Source organism: Acomys russatus, chromosome 19 (genome assembly GCF_903995435.1).
Source record: "Acomys russatus chromosome 19, mAcoRus1.1, whole genome shotgun sequence".
In the NCBI taxonomy this organism is placed as follows: domain Eukaryota; kingdom Metazoa; phylum Chordata; class Mammalia; order Rodentia; family Muridae; genus Acomys; species Acomys russatus.
The window spans coordinates 12,883,729-12,901,509 of NC_067155.1; the positions used below are offsets into that span (position 1 = coordinate 12,883,729).

General features: G+C 40.7%; 1 protein-coding gene across 1 annotated transcript in view; it reads left to right on the plus strand.

Annotated features, from left to right (window-relative positions):
- Positions 1–3,446: 3,446 nt before the first annotated feature.
- Positions 3,447–17,781, plus strand: part of LOC127203205 (pregnancy-specific glycoprotein 22-like) — a 38,981-nt gene continuing 24,646 nt past the window's right edge. Inside the window, exons 1-2 of the mRNA XM_051162000.1 lie at positions 3,447–3,573; positions 4,794–5,027. Of these exons, the coding sequence (XP_051017957.1) occupies positions 3,447–3,573; positions 4,794–5,027 (361 nt within the window). The remainder of the gene's footprint in view (positions 3,574–4,793; positions 5,028–17,781) is intronic.

Sequence of the window (17,781 nt, forward strand, 5' to 3'; positions counted from 1 at the left end):
TCTCTGTTTGAGGTGCAACCTCTAAGCGTCTGTGCTTATTTACCAGGCAAAGGTTACCTATATAACTGGTGAAGAATTAATAAGGCTCAACTTGGAAGGGCAATGGAAAGACTGAGGCTGTAATAATTATATTCAGGGCAATCAGATTTATATCAGTGAAAGAATATAGTAGAGATTGCCAGGACAATACAGACGTAGATTTCATCATGCAATTACATCTCCATCTATTAAGAGTACAGAAGATTAATGTCCAAGACCAATTGTCATGGCTGCACCCCAGAATCCAACAGGGGCATAGACTCCCTGCTTTAATAGAGATCTCACAGACTGAAATAAGTCCAAGTAGGCTGCCTGACCACCAAACTACCCAAGTCTCAGCCTTTGCCCATCCTATCCAGTCCTGGACCCTCCTAGTCACCATATCTAAGGCCCCAATTGGATAGAAACTCCTTACTCTATCAGAGGCCAGCCTGGGGTGGAAACTTACAATTCTACTAGAGATGTCACAGACTGAGAGAAGCCACAGTAGGCTACAAATATTGCAAATGTCCACACTATCTATTTATCTCAGTGTCTACTCATCCTATTTTCAGTTCCAAACTCTCTTATTTGCTGGGCTTCAGCCTCCAACAGGGGCATAGACTCTGCTCTCCTAGAGACCTCAAAGACTGAACGAAGTCTAGGCATAGAGCCTGCCTGATTAACTCTCCCACTCTCTCACTATTTTAGCATTCCCCCACACACACACAAGCTCACCCTACCCTGCACCCATTTAGTTACCTTCAACTGGAGTGAAGAATCTCAACACTTCCAAAGATGAAGCAGAATGGGAGAAGTCCAGATAGGCTGCTTGCAGGCTAAACTCCCTCACTCTCTCACTATCTTGGCACCCCCCCATCTTATCAACTGTCCTAGCTTCCTTCTCCCAGCATCCAGCTGGAAAAGAGACTCCATACTCAATCAGAAATGAAAAGACTTGGAGAATCCCAGTCCACACAGACCAGAAGACTACAGAAGAAACAGAAAACAAGTGACAAAACACCTATACAACAAAGACAAACCTAGAAATTGGTACCTAAATCTTTAATTCCCCCAACCCCATATGTCTAGAGATTAGAGTAAGAACACACACACACACACACACACACACACACACACACACACACACACACACACACACCAATAACAACAATATCAACAACAATCAAGGCATAATATCACCACCAGAACCTGGAAAGTACCATCCATCAAACCCTGAATACTCTAACATAGCAGACGGCCAAGAAGTACACATTAAAACCAACTTTTTGAAGATGATTGAGGTCTGTAGTGAGGAAATCAATAACCCCCTTAAGTAAATTCAGGAAAATATGAACAAAAATTGGAGGAAATGAATAAATTACTTTTTAAAAGCCAGGAAACAGTAAAAAAGGAAAAACCCACAATGAATAAAACTGTTTAAGACCTAAAAGTAGAAATAGGAATAATAGAGAAAACACAAGTGGAAACAATTCTGGAAATTAAAAACTCTAGGTACCTGAACAGGAATCACAGATGCATGCATCACAAACAGAATAGAAGAGTCAGAAGAGAGAATCTCAGGCATTGAAGATATGATGGAAGAAATAGATACATTAGTCAAAGAAAATGTTGATATAAAAAGCTCCTGACACCAAACATCCAGGAAATATGAGACACTATGCCAAGACTAAATCTAAGAAAAGGGAATTCAAGAAGAAGATGCTCGGTTCAAAGGCCCAAAAATATTTTCAATAAAATCATAAAAGAAAAATTCCCTAACCTAAAGATGGAGATTGCCTATAAAAGTATGAGAAGCTTCCAAAGAACCCCTTCACCTTCACTCCCATAGTGAAGTGGTGGGCAGAAGACACCCAGAGGTCCACTTCCTTTCAACATGGGCAAGCAAGTGGGAACCATATGGTGAAGCATATGGAGATATGGGAGAGAAAGAGAAGCAGAACTGGGTTGCAAAATGAAGAGAGGTGTAACTAGAGATGTGAGGGTGGTGATCACATAGCCTGATGTGAATAGCCTGTGCTGCCACCTGAGGACATGGTGAAGCCCCATGCTGAGGGTCATGTCTGAATCCTTGTCTCCGGAGCAGCTGGGGTCTGTGTTGATGCCCCTGGTTTACGTTACCACCAAATGTCATGCAGACATTCCTGGTCTGGGCTGCTACCTGGCGCCATGGTGATGTCTGAGGGCTGCACAAAGCTGGGTCCACTCCTCACTGTCTATGGAATTTGGGGAAACTGGACACACTCCTTACCTGAGCAGCTTGGAAGAGCTATCCCAGCACCTAGCTTGGGTGACACCGTAAATCTAGCCCTGGTGGCAAGGGCACAGGTGAGCCTGCCACATCCCTCTTGGGCTCTGTAGTTGTGTGGGAATGGGAGATGCCTCCTTATGCCCCTTACTATCTGTTGCAGTAGGAGAGCTGGTTCTGTCCTTCTCCAAGAATTTACATCAAGCTACACAACTATAACATATATACAGAAGGCCTTGGTTATATACATACAGGTTCCCTGGTTGTTGGTTTAGTCTCAGTGAGCACCTGTGAGTCCAGGTTTTTAAATTAAGTGTCTTGTTGGTTCTGCGGGTTTCTTGTGCTGTTCTTGTCCCCTCTGACTGCTACAATCCCTCCTTCCCTTCTTCGGCACTGAGAATGCACTGGGGTGCTCCTAATGTTTGGCTGTATGTTTCTATTAGATTATGGATGAAACCTCTCTAATAGTAATTATGCCAGAGTCTTGTCTATGAGTTTAGAAGAATATTACTAGAAATAATTCCATTACTTTTCTTTTGCTTTGCTTATTTGGATCTATCCAAGGTCTCCAGGCCACTCAGCCTCATTTTATGTTCATTCAGGCAGTGCCAAGGCTGGTCACCCTCTCATGGCATGAGTCTCAAGGTGGACCATAATTGGTTGGCCACTCCCACAAGTTATGTGCTACCTCTACCCCAGCACATCATGTTGTCAGGACACATTGTAGGTTGAAGGTTTTGTGGTTGGTTTGGTATTCTAGTCCTCCATTAGAAGACTTACCTGGTTATAGGAGAAGGCTGGATCACACTCCTTATCCTTCTGCACTAGGCTGAGCAATTGACACACCAATAAGTGACTCAGCACCCCATCATTGCCCATTACAAAGGGTCCAATATTGATGGAACTCTCTTTCTCCCCCAATCTAGCCTCCCTTTGGATCTGTGAGTGCCCTTCCACCTCTGTCAAGTTAACTGTTGAATCAGTCCCACCAAGTGTTGCAGAAGGGGCAAGTGTTATGCTACTGGTTCACCATCTCCCACGGAATCTTCTAGCATTTTCTTGGTACAAAGGGGTGCTTCCATTCAAGGATGATGAGGTGGCATGATACATGATGCTTTTAAACTTAAGTGTTCGGGGACCTGCAAATAGTGGTAGAGAGATGGTGTACAGCAATGGATCTCTGCTGCTTCAGAACGTCACCTGGAATGATATTGGATTCTACACCCTGCAAACTCTGACTACAGATCTGAAGGCTGAAGTAGTGCATGTGACACTTGAGATAGACAGTAAGTGATTTTCTGTGATTTTTCAGTTCAGGGTGAGGGCATAGACACACAGGACTGACATGAATGCCCTGTGTCTCCCTTTTCTCTCCCTTTTGAGCCATGTTGGGGTTTGAGCACAAGGTACAGAACACTCATGATAGAGACAAACAGCAATAGAAATAACTTTCTTGTCTTATTCCTCCCCCACTCCATATCAAGGATGAACTTGAGGAAAAGTAACTCAGTATAGGATATCAGAATCAGTACAATATCTCCACCTTTAGCCATGTATTTAAGGAAACCATGGTGTCATCACAGAGGGTGAGCACCTGGAATTCACGCATTCCAGGCATGACTACAGGTGAATATGTGGTACATTTTCCCCCAGGACTCATTTCTTTCTTCTACTCAGGTAAATATTGTTTTTTTTCTTGTCCATATCAATCTGGGGTGATTTTTAGCTCTAAATATGGGCATACTATAAATACAATCCAGAATCTCATGCAAAAAGATTGAAGAACTCTGCTTCCTGGCTTTCTCCTTATGACTTTGTCAACCTGCTCTCTTTTATCACTCAGGACCATGAGCCCATGGACTTCTCACAGTGGGCTGGACCCTTCCTTATTAATCTCTAAATTTTAAAATATGCTACAGTCTTTCCCATAGGGCAATTGGATAGTGAGATTTTAAAGTGAATCTCTAACTTTCCAAAGAACTCTAGCTTGTGTCAAGTTGACATAAAACTAGCCATCCTAGTATTATAGCCTTCTTCAAGACCTGATCCCGTGAAAAAGATAAGATTTCTCCTGTCATTCCCCCCATCCACAGTACTTGGGCTTCAGGCCAAAACACCAAGCTGATGAGTAGGTGAAATCAGAGGTTTACTAGAGCGGTACTGCAAACTGGAAACTAAAATCCAGAAAGTGAAGTTCTTCAGTCTCTAGAGTTCAGGGAAGGCATAATCTTAAAGAGAACCACGGATGCAAATGTAAATTCCCAGATTGAAGGCAATGATGGGACAACCATGGAGACAAACAAATAGAGTTCCTTGCAGAGGAATTGACACATTCAGAGGCACTGAAGAAATTTAGGTCATGTTGCCTGCCTCCACCATGTAGGATAGAGACACCCATCCCTGCATCTCTAGGATCAGTGATGAATCCATCTGCCTAGCATAAAGGTCATGACCTTCCCAACAATCAAATGTTCCCCAATTAATGACTTTTCTTTTTCTATTCTAGCCTCCATTTCTACTTGCTGTAACTCTCTCATCTCTGCTCCAGTCATGATTAACCAAGTACCTCAGACTCCTTCTATAGGGAAAACCATTAAGTTCATAGTGCGTAATGCACCAGATCTTCAAGCATATTCTTGGTACAAATCAGAGAATAGGACAGAGATATTTAAAATTGCAGAATACAAAGAACCACGAATTCCACCAGCTGGGGTCCTGCACAAACCAGAAGAGAAAAGTTGTATGCTGATGGATCCATGCTGCTTCAGGATATCACTGAGAAGGATGAAGGATTCTACACACTGCAGACTTTAAGCCGAGTTCTCAAAATTGAAGTAACACATGTGCAACTCCATGTATATAGTAAGTGACTCTCTATGACATCCCGCTGATGGGTGTGGCCTTTCCTACTTCATACACTGCAATGTCTGGAATGAAATGAACTTGCTCCTTCCCCACTGAATTGTGTTCCCTCACATTGGGTAGACAAACTGCAATATATCAGAATCTATCACCTGTCTCTGCCTGCAGATAGCATAATGTGTGTGGTGTAACTCAGCAGAAGCAATCAGAGTCACCACTGATTCTTGTGACTTTCACCATGCACATGGCTCCAAGACAGCGTCTTTGGAAATAAATCAGGCACTGCTTGAAGAAGCCATAGAGTCCTCACAATGAGCATCAGATAGCCATGGTTCCAAATTTCTGTTTCTGGCTTGAATCCAGATGACACTGGGGAGTTATTTGTCACTATTTTGTTTGATTTCCAGTTAGAACTGACAGGGAAAATATCCTCACTGGCTGCACAAGTACCTCAAAGTGTGGACCCAGCTGTCTACTGCCATGAAAGCTGTGGTTAAGTAGATCAATTTGGCATCTCCTTCTTCTGAGTCTCATTAGACAGGTCTCTACCACCAGGCAATTTTTCTAATGCATTTATGTGCCTTCATGGGAAGATCAGTGTCCTCAAGTGGACAAACAGTGGAGACAGTTACTTGATACTTCTCCATGTCCTCCAGGGTACAGCCTAAGGAATTATCTTCTTCAGTTAAATAGTAAGATATGATGCTGAGATGTGCAGCTCTGTACCCCCAAGGTCAACCCATTGCCTATAACTATGATTAACTCAGTAACACTGAAATGATGTCACATCATGTGCCCAGTACAGAGAAACTGAGGTAAAAATAATGGCTGAGTCAATGTCACACAGCCCATCCATGGCAGATAAAAAGCATAAACTAACCTCTGCAGAGGCTTTCTAAGGTATGAAATACAACGGTGCTTGTTGAGCTGTCTGAAGGACTAATGTCATTTGGCCCTCTCCTCTGTTTCTTTGCAGAGTTTGTGATAACTCCTTTCTTAAGAGTCACCCACACTGAAGTCACAGTACATGGTCTTTACTTGCTTCACACCTGACACTGGAATCTCCATCCATTGGATCTTCAATAACCAGACTCTGCTGCTTAAAGATAGGATGATGCTGTCCCCTACAAAGTGCAGACTGACCATAGATCCTGTCAGTCTGAATGATGCTGGAGAGTATCAGTGTGAGACCTCCAATCCAGTCAGTTCAAAGACCAGTCATGGAATCAGATTGAATGTGATAGGATATTGAACTTTCTCCTCTCATTCTATGTCAGAATTGAACAATTTTTATTGATGGAGTACAAAATAGAGGAAGGTTATATGGTAAATATTGTCAGTAGCAACTCAATTACAGCCAGCTGTTGAGTCCTGCCTGTAATCCTGACAAAATCATGTGTAAAAGTGTTTATTGTGAAGTTTGATTTCTTAAGGAAAATAAAAACATCAATATAGAAAATACAGTTGCAAAGAGCTGTTTAGGAACTTAAGTTGTGGATCAAATATTTCCCCTTAGAATCCATGAAAAACAATTTCAAGAGCTTCAAAATTCTAAATCCTGTGTGTTCCCTATTAAAATTCTACAGTTTTTGCATAGAGATATACATATCTCATATGCTCCAATATTTTCACATAACACCAATGCTACTTAAATACCAGTCATCCACATGAAGTGCTGAATAGTGACATTAGAAGGGACTGCCCATGTCTCACTGTGCACATAACTGGTTACTAAATAATTTTGAATTGCAATTTGTTTTAAATACAGATGTAAAATCCATGACAAAAGGCTGGACTGGATTCTTTCCTTCCTGGGACTGGTATTCGCTGTGTAACCTCACACATTATTATTTTATCTCTTTATACATATTTTTGAGATATATATCAGAATTCTCCTTTTAACTATTTTGAGTTACAGCTGAGGAGCATGATGCACATTCATATTGTTATGTGCTCATTACCATTGTCTGTTCCCCAAGCATTTGTATAGCCACATCTACTTCTGTCTCTATACATGTGACAAAAGAGGGAATCTAATTGTTTATGCTCAATATTAGTTTCCATATGTACAGCTCATGTGGATGTGTTTGCCCACAAGTTCCAGAAACTGCTTTAGAATCTTTAGGGTTTTCTTAAAAGAAGTTTACGTCATATGAGGACATATTTTACTCCCAATTGACTGGCCATCTTTTTTTTCTTTCTTTTTTTAGTAATTGTGCATTATAGGAATCCCAAGGGAATATTGGACATAAATAACCACAGTAGCATCCTTGTGTCTATCCTGTATTTTAGGAAAAGTTGTCAGTGTCCTTATTGAGTACTGAGTTGCCTATGTGTTTCCATGGACATCCCAACTACACTGGCCTAGTACTCTATTAGTTGTTTCTTGTTTTCAACATTAAATTTGTTCATTTTTTCAAATCTCTTTATTGATTCAGTCTTATAAAATATTCATGGTATCAGTTTTGTGTCTCTTCATACTTCCATCTTTGTTGGTTCTGGGCTTTGGTAATGTTTTTGCTTCATCCAGGTCACCCAACAGTTAGCACAGAATTTATTGTTCATGAAATTCTTAGTATTTTGAAGAATGGACTATAAGTTCTCAAATTTAACTTCTTAGATTAATGAAAAATTTTAAAAACAAAGTTAATCTAATTAAAAAATCATCAATAATGGTAACTACTTTGAGAAAACAACTTCTGATCAATTGATTTTCTCTATTGTTATGATTTATTTGTATGATTCTAACCTGTGGGTAATCATACAAGGTCCATGAAAGAATGATGCTTTACTGCTTGTTCTCTACGGTTTGCTCAGATAGCTTTTTCTTCCATCACCCAGGACCACCTCTCTAGGAATGGTACGACCCACAGTGGGCTGAGCTCTCATGCATGAATCAATAGTTAAGGGAAAATGCTCCATAAACATACCCAGTTATCAAGCTAATGGAGAAGGCAATTCCTTATAGTTCTACAGGTGTCTCTAGCTTGTGCCAGGTGACAGAAACTAATTAGCACACTTGACAAATACATCTGGTCCACCTGGCTCATGTCAGAAACTTTTTGCCTCTAGTTCCTATGTGTTACATGATCAGTATCCATCTGAAACTCAAGAAAGCACTCTACAGGGTCCAAGTATATTAGAGAACAGACATTAAACTCCATTAACAAAGAGGTGCCTCCGTTGCAAATCCTGCCCGGATCTGTATCATTTTGAGTTTATTCCTAGATTCATGTTTCATTCTTTTGGCATCAGTGGTTGATGTCAGTCATCATGAACCCCTGATTGGAGTGGCTTATGTTGTGGTCTAACTGGACCACTGAGCTGAAGTACAGGCCTGTTTGTGGTCTCCTGCATGAGAGTTTTGTTCACAAATTGAGCCCTAAGGACAGGCTGAGTAACCTCTGAGAGAAGTACAATGGTTTCTCTTTGTGTGAAACCATTGTGACTCTTTGACTAGATTCAGTTGATCAGCCAATACCATGCAAATTTTTATTGTTTCCCTGTAAGACAGTTTGAAATCAGGGATTGTCATACCTCCAGAAGTACTTTTATTCTACCAGATTATTTTAGCTATCTTGGTTTTTTCCATATAAACTTAGAATTGCTTGATAGAGATCAGTAAAGAACTATGTTGGCATTTTGAGGGGAATTGCACTGAATCAGTAGATTGTTGTTGATAAAATGACCATTTTTACCGTCTTAATCCTACTGATGCATGAAATATCTTTCCTTCTTGTGTTACTTCCTTCAATTTCTTTCTTCAAAAATTTATTATTCTTGTCACACAGCTCTTTCACTTGCTTGGTTAGAATCACTCCCCAGATATTTTATATTACTTGTGGCTATGCTGAAGGATGTTGTTTCCGTGATTTCTTTCTTAGCTCATGTATCTTGTATGTACAGGAAGAATACTGATTTTTAAGTTAATTTTGTATTCATTCACTTTCCTGAAGTTTTTAACAGCTGTAGGGCTCCTGGGAAGAACTTTTTGGGTCCCTTATGTATATTATCATATCATCTGTGAATATCAATACTTTGATTTCTTTCTTTCCATTTTGTATCACCTTGATCTATTTTACTTGTCTTATTTCTCTAGGTAGAATTTCAAGCACTATATTGAATAGATATGGAGAGAGTGGACAGCCTTGTGTTGTCACTGAATTTAGTGGAATTGGTTTGAGTTTTGTTACATTTCCTTTGATGTTGGCTATTGGCTTGCTGTATATTTCCTTTATTGTGTTAGGTATGTGCCCTGTATCCCAGGTCTTTCCAATAGTTTTAACATAAAGGAGTGTTATATTTGTCAAAGGCTTTTCAGCATCTAATAGATGATTATGTTTTTTCTTTCAATTTGTTTATATTACAGATTACATTGATGGATTTTCAGGTATTGAATCATCCCTGCATACCAATGTCAGATCCTCATTCATATTTAACAATACATTGTAGACATCACAACACTCATAGGTCCTATATCTCAGAAACAGAAATAGAGAAAAAAACTCCATCCTCTGGACAACTTCTGGAGATATCCAGGACTTTCCATTTTACGTACCAGATAAGAAACCATATGTTTTCTCCTGTGCTGGTATCTTACCTCCTAGAATACAAAAGACCTCACTTTGCCTTGATTCTTCCCATAGATCTTGATTCTAATAGTGCTCTGAACTACATAGACCATGGAAGGCAGACGTGAAGCTCATCTATCTGTCTGCAGACACGTATCTATTGTCTCTACCCTGGAGGTCTTCTCAAGTGTCTGTGGAGCAGGGAGGAGCTGCTCTTAGAAATTCTAGTCTTATTCATCAGCAGCTTGAAAGCACATCCTGTTCACCAAGTGAAAACAAATGGACACTTAGATTTGACTCTAAAACTAACCCACCCACCTCTGGATAATTTTTGCAGGATTCCAGGACTCCATAGCCCATGTACAAGAGAGGAAATCATGCTTTCTTGTGAGCCACTGTCATTTACCTTGAATATAAAGGACAGATCTTTGCTCTTTCTGTCCCAGCATAATTCAGTTCTAACACAGGGCTCTCTCTGCTAAGCAGTCACTGATGTTAAACAACTTAAAAACCAGCCTTTCATTTTGCCTCATTGTGCTCCTTAAAGAAATAATACTTACAGGGATTGGTAGCTAGATCCTTGGTAGTTAGAGCCAATGGTCTCATATGGAGAAAGTTAGCATCTCAAAGCCCTATTCAATTCTGACAAGCACATCAGTTATCCTCCTGACAGACAGATCCACCTTTGAAAATACTCACCCTGGAGTGCTAGAGTGGCTAATAGCACTCTTGTGCAAGACCAAAATTCAGATCCCAGCACATACTTGGCAGGTTTTAACTATTTGCTACCACAGTTACAAGGGATATTATATTCTCTTCTTCCCTATTTGGGCACCAGCCATGCTTGTGTTTCACAGATATACATGCAGCCAATATAACAACATACATTCCAAAAATCCTTAGAGAGAAAATATCCACCTATATTTTATGAAATGTCTTGGCATGGTCTTTACACATGTGAGACATGCATTTGAGGCCAGGTCAAAGCAATGTCTGTGTTTCAAGCCTATCTGTACCTCACGCTATAAGCACCCATGCTTAATACTATATCAAGGTTTCCTGTTACAGCTGCTCAAGGAATTAATCATGCTTTGGCTGGTGGGACCACAACAGGACTGAGGCTGTGACAATTTTATTGAGAGTAATCATAATTTATATAGCCTTTTCAAAAACAAAATATAATGTCAATTTCCAGGATCAATACAGTTGTAGTTGTCAGGATACACTGACATCTGAAAACTATTTAGGAAACAGAAGATTGATGTCTAAGAGTAATTGTCATGTCAAATTATGTCCCTTACTCTGTTCTAAGAGGACATAGAGAAATTCAAAGTGGTCTGAATTCTTCACTGCCTGAAGGAGTGCCTTGGTTTCTCTAAAAATTTAAGGTGCATAGTGCCGCAGGAGCCATGGTCTCTAACCTGAAAAATCTTTGACACATGCCTCTCAAGGCAGTTAGGCCCATTTTCATATTTTTATTTCAGAATATATAAGCCACTGTTTAAAAAAAAACATGATGTAGCAAATCAATATTCAGTATATAATGTTTCTAAATATTTCCCAAATGTTATTATTCTGGAGATGTGATCTAGATTTTCCCTTTGGGGTATCCAGGCACTAATGCCTACATATGCTGATCTCTAAGGAATGAAGCTTAGCTGGTCCTTTGGGATGTCAGTTCCACAGGAAATACCGAGGGTATGGGAGAGAGGCTTTGCCAATAGAGCTCTTTCAGTGATAGAGCCTTTTCAGTGACACAGCTCTTCCCTCTTCCCCCTCCTCTCCTCCATTGCTCAGAAAAGGGGAGCCCTGCCATACTCACCCTCCCCTGATCATCAAGTTGCATGAGAACTAACTGTGTTATTTTCCCCTGTGTCCTAACAAGGCAATCTCACCAAGGGGAATTGATTTTTTTAAAAGCAGACAACAGAGTTCATGTCAGAGAAAGTCCCCACTCCCCTTACTAGAGGACCCACATGAAGCCTGTCCTGTCCATCAGGTGCATTTGTGTAGAGTTCCTAAGTCCAGTTTATTCATGGTAAGTGGTTGGTGCTTCAGTCTCCACAAGCCTCTTTGGGCCCTGTGCTGATGAGTATGTGGGAAAAGGGGAACAATTCATCTCTCTAAAACACAAGCCTAGGTAAATATTTTTAATTAATTTATATATTTGTTCACTATATATTCCAATCATAGCCCCCCTCTTCTCTCCTCCTAGTTGCACCTTCCCTCTCTCTTCCCATATTCCCCCTCTCTATTCTTCAGATAAGTGGAGTCCACCCGACACACCCACCCCAGCTCATCAAGTTGCATCAGGACTGAACACATCCTCTTCCTTTGTGGCTTGGTGAGGAAGTCCCACCAGAAGAGAGTGATCAGAAAATAGGCATCCGAGTCCATGTCAGAAACAGTCCCTGCTATTCCTACACATGAAGCCTGAGATGCCTAACTGCTTCATCTATGTACAGTGCCTAGGTCCAGTCTATGCATTGTCTTTGGTTGGTGCTTCAGTCTCAAGCCCATCAGGTCCCTGTTTAGTTGTCTCCGCGGGTCCTCTTGTAGAGCTCCTATCAATTACAGAGCCTTCTATTCATGCTCCCACCTTTCCACAATACTTCCTGCTCTCTGCCCAATATTTGACTTTGAGTATCTGTATCTCTTTGGATCCACTATTGAGTGGAGAGACTCTCAGAAGACAGCTATGCTAGCCTCCTGTCTGCAAGTATAGCAGAGCATTGTTAATACTCTAGTATTTGGGTTGGCTCTCTCCCATGGTGTGACTATCAGGTTTAGCCAGGCATTTGTTGGACAATTCCTCTATCTCTGACCTATATGTTATATCTTTATCCATGCACGTCTTTTAGGCAGGGTATTATATTGGGCCACAGTTTTTGGGGGGTTTGGATTGGTGTTTCACTCCCTCCACTAGGAGTCCTGTCTAGCTAGAGGGTGCCATCATTAGTCTCCATGGTCCCTGATATTAGGAGCAACAGCTTGGGTCATTTCCTTATAGTCATAGAAGCCTTCCTTGCTTTAGGTTTTCAGCATATCTCAGAGATGCCTCAGAATATGTTTTCTCGTCCTTTGCAGTCCTCTGTCCTCCTGCCCTTTCTCTCCCCATGTCTGATCTCTATCCTAATTTTTCTCTATGTTCTTTCTCAAACTTTGTTCCTTCTCTTCAACCACTTATGCTGTTTGTTCTATTTGCCCTTCTGAGTGAAATTTAATCATCCTCCCTTGAGTCCTTCTTGTTACTTATTTTCTTTGGTTCTGTGAATTGTAGTATATTTATCTTGTAGTATATGGCTAAAATCCGCTTAAAAATAAGTACATACCATTGGCTAGATCTGGGAAAGGGTTTAAAGTTTACCACCTGTATTGTCCTTGGCTGGTGCCTTAGTTTGAGTGGGACCCCTGGGCCCAAATCTGACTATCATAATATTCTACTTGTAGGTTTCTAGGACCCTCTGGATCCTTCTACTTTGCTATTCTCCCATGCTTCTCTCATTTGGAGTCCCAATAGGATGTCCTCCCCTCTGTCCCAGTTTCCTGGTAAGTGATCTAGCCAATGGTCAGAACATTCTCCACAGTTGAGTGACGAGTGGGATATGACTTTCTCATGTACTCTGGTGCCTCACATTTGACCATGTCCCCTGGAGGGGGAGACCTGGTGGCACTCAGAGGAAGGACAGCAGGTTGCCAAGAAGAGACTTGATACCATATGAGTATATACAGGGGGAGGTAATCCCCCTCAGGAACAATCATATGGGAGGAATAATGGGAAAATGGGGGGGGAGAATGGGAGGATACAAGGGATGGGATAAACATTGAGATGTAACAAGAATAAATTAATAAAAAAAGCAAAAAAAAAAAGTACACACCAGGTGTGTCAATCTGGGAATGGATTACCTCACTCAGAATGACCTTTTATAGTTCCATATGTCTGCCTGCACATTTCATGGTTTCTTTGTTTTAAATAGCTGAGTAGTATTCCATTTTGTAAGTGTACTACAATTTCATTATCCATTCTTTAGTTAAGGGACATGTAGTTTGTTTCCAGGTTTAGATTATTACAAATAAAGCTGCTATGAACATAGTTGAACTAGTGCCCTTGTTGTATGGTAGAGCATCTTTGGGTACAAACCCAGGGATGGTATAGCTGAGTCTTGAGATAAAGCTAATCCCAATTATCTGATCAAGTGCCTGATTGATTTCCAAAGTGGTTGTACAATTTTATACTCCTACTAGCACTGGAAGAGTGTTCTCCTTTTTCCACATACTCATCAGCATGTGTTGTCACTTTGAATTTTTATCTTAGTCATTCTGACAGAGCTCTTTTGACCTCTGGGTGCTATGTGAGGTGTTTGTTTCTATTTTGTAGCACAAGAACATTATGTCTGGATTTTGTCAACTCACTGTCAAATTTTGTGCCCACAATGGGCTTCCATTTAGTGCAGGACATAACCAGTGAACACAAATTTTTATATCAGAATCTTTTACCTGAATTCACTCTGCTAAAAGCAGGATGTGTAGTAGGGTATTTAGCCAAAGAATTAGAATAAGTCCTGATTGTGAAGAACTCATCTTAAATATATCCATGAGAAAGTGCTTTGGGATTCAGGAAGGGTTTGGCTGAAAAAATTAAATTTTATTAGAAAAGGGACCACCACAAAGTTGTGATTCTAGGTCACTGTCCCAGACCTCAGATTTCAGGTTACTGTGGGTGAGTATGTACAGAGTTAAAATAGGAGAGTAGAATAATTTGTAAGTGTCTAAATGTCATAGTTAATGGAACTCATCAGTGCACTGCAATGAGAGCCACAGATAGCCTAAGTCACCTGGATATCTCTCCCTGAGTCTCAGCAATGGAAGGCATGGTTGCACAGCTTCCCAGGCTATTAGCCATATGTTTGGATGGTTGTTGAGGCTTCACAGGACAATAAGGATCCCCAAGATAAGCAAGATAGGGCATAGTTTCTCCTGACAACTTCCTGCCCTTAGGGATTAAGACTAGCAAAATATATCCCACAGGCCAGATAGTAACCGATGCTGCTGATCTAGGCAGCTTCCTTGTCCCAATGTCAGGTTGTTGGTCATTAAAAAAGCTATATTATACACATTGGAAATTCATTAACCATGTTCCCTATATCCAGCAGACTGAGATAGAGAAAAACCCCTGCCTCTGGAGAATTTCTGTGGAAATGCAGTGCTCCCTCAGACAACCTACTGGATAGGAAATCATGTGTCATTTACTGTACAGATGTCTCACCTCCTGGAATGTGAAGGACCTCATTTTGGTTTTTTTGTACAATAGATCCTGACTCTAACATAGGGCTTTCTATTCTCTGGATCACACAGGCAATGGGAGGCAGATATGAAGGAGAACAAGCTAGCTGTCTGCAGACACACACACATCTAGAGTCTCTACCCTGGAGGCCTTTCAAGTGTCTGTGGAACAGGGAGCAGCTGCTTTCAGAGACACTACTCTTGGTCAGCAGCAGCTTGAGGAGAGACCTTGTTCAGGAAGTGAAAACAAATGAACAATTAGGGCTGACTCTAAAACTAAGCCATCCATGTACGGAGACTTTCTGCAGGAAATCAGGATGCCAAAGCCCATGTACAAGGGAGAAAATAGAATCTTTCATGTTATGCCACTGTGATTTCCTTTGAACAGAGGTAGCAGGATTTGGCTTTTTTTTTTTTTTTTTTTTTTTTTTTTTTTTTTTTTTTGTCCAACCACATCATGATTATAATATAGGGCTCCCTCTGCTGAAGAAGTCACTAACTGCAAAGAACTCTACCATTTGCCTCTCAATTTACCTCACTGTCTTCTTTAGAGAAATAATCGTCAAAGGTATTGCCCTTAGATTTTGTGTATTAGTAATAGTGGTCTCATATAGAGAAAGTTACAGTCCCAATGACCTGGTTAAGATCTGACAAAGACACCCATTCTCTTCCAGCCAGCCGGATCTGCTTTAGAAAACACTCACTCTGGGGTGAGATGGAGTCGTAGCTGAGAGGATAATAGCACTAGATGCTCTTGGAGAAGACTCAAGTTCAGTTCCCAGCACACACATGCAAATTTAGAACCATATGTTACTGCAGTTACATGGGATCCAAGTTTCTCTTCTTGCCTCTTTTGGAAACAGGGATGCTCGCATTTCACTTATATGTATGCAGCCAAAATACATAAAAACATTTTTAAAAAAAAAGTTAAAAGCTAGAAAACAGACACCTCTGTTTCATGAAATAGCTCTGCATGGTCCTTACCCATGTGAGACATGGATTTGAGGCCAGGGCAAAGCAATGGTTGTGGTTTGAGCCTGTCTGTCACCCATACTACAAGCACCCATGCTTACTACTGTGACAAGATTGCCTGTTATGGTTGCTCAAGATATTAATAAGATTCAGATCGGAGGGAACAGAGTCTGAAGCTGTGACAACTGTACTGAGAGTAATCAGATATTTATAGCCTTATCAGAAACGGAATATGATGTCAATTTTCTGGGTCAATACAGTTGCAGTGGATAGTTTCCTGGACAGTGTCTGCCAACCAAGTGGGAATGTGAGAAGACAGATATAGATTAGGTGAAATGTTACAGTTTTGAATCTTAAAGTAAAATATTATGTCAGCAACTTTCAGACATTTATTCCTAGTAGTTTTTGGTGGGAATCCAAAGACTAGGGCAGAGAAAGAGAGAAAGTATCCTCAGGAATAGACAAGTGGGAAAACTTAGGCTGTACTTCTCTGGAATTTGATGCTGGTGGATTCAAATCTTATGATTCCCTAAATTCTCTGAAGTTTACATGGATGTTTTAGTTTACAAAAAGAGAAAAACTTTTAGATATATTAGCATTAGCACTGACTGCAGTCTGCAGTAATATAGAAACTGGGTTTGAAGAGCTCAGTTGGTGCGGCCCACAACTCACCCAAGCAGCTTTAGGCTTGTATCTCTCTCTACATGCACACTATGGATGAGTTTGGCCCACCTTGGACACAGAGAAGAAACAGGCAAGGCTGAATCAGGCCTAGGCCATAACCCACATTAGCTATCATAATGGGAAGAACTGTAGAACTTCCAAGCAGCTTTAGTCTTGGATCTCTCTCTGCCTGCCCACTGCTTACTGACCTGTCCAATCTGGGGCACAGAAGCAAAGGTGAGTCAGGAATGGGCCACAAACCACATTAGCTGATATCCTGAAGAGGCCTATGTGATACCAGAGAAGCTTAAGGCTTGGTTCTTTCTCTGCCCACTGCTTACTGGCATGGCCCATCTGGGTCACAAAAAGTGAACCAGCAGAAGTTAGTCAGGCTTTGGCCACAACACACATTACCCAAAATACTAAGGAGGTCTGAGGGGGCACCCAAGCAGCTTACAGATTGAAGCAATCTCAGACTGTACCTCTCTGCCTGACCAAACTGGGACACAAACAAGGAAGCCATAAGAGATGAGATGGGTGCAGGCTCCAACAAGCATTGCCCACCATCCTCAGAAGGATTGAGGGAAAAAAATCTAGCAAAAAGCCTTCAGCTTGGAGCTCTCTTTGCCTACACCCAACATGACTTCATAAAGAAATTGGAAAGTCCCATCCTAGCAACTTAACAGCACACATGAAAGCTCTAGAACAAAAATCAGATACACCCAAGAGGAGTAGATGGCTGTAAATCATCAGACTCAGTGCTTGAATCAATAAATAAAACACAAAGAGCACAATTCAAAGAATCAGTGAAATCGAAAGGTGGTTCTTTGAGAAAATCAAGATAGACAAACACTTAGCTAAACAAACTAAAAGGAAGAGGGAGAATATTTAAATCAACAAAATCAGAAATGAAAAGGCAGATATAACAACAGACACTGAAGACATCCAGAGAATCATTAGGTCTTACTTTAAAAGCCTATAGGCCACAGAATTTGAAAATCTAAATTTTTTTGACATCTACAAATTGCCAAAATTGAATCAACATCAGATGGATCAATTAAATAGTTTTTTGTCTCCTAATGAAATAGAAACAGTCATCAAAATCTCCTAACAAAAAAGGCCCTGGCTTGAATGATTTAGTGC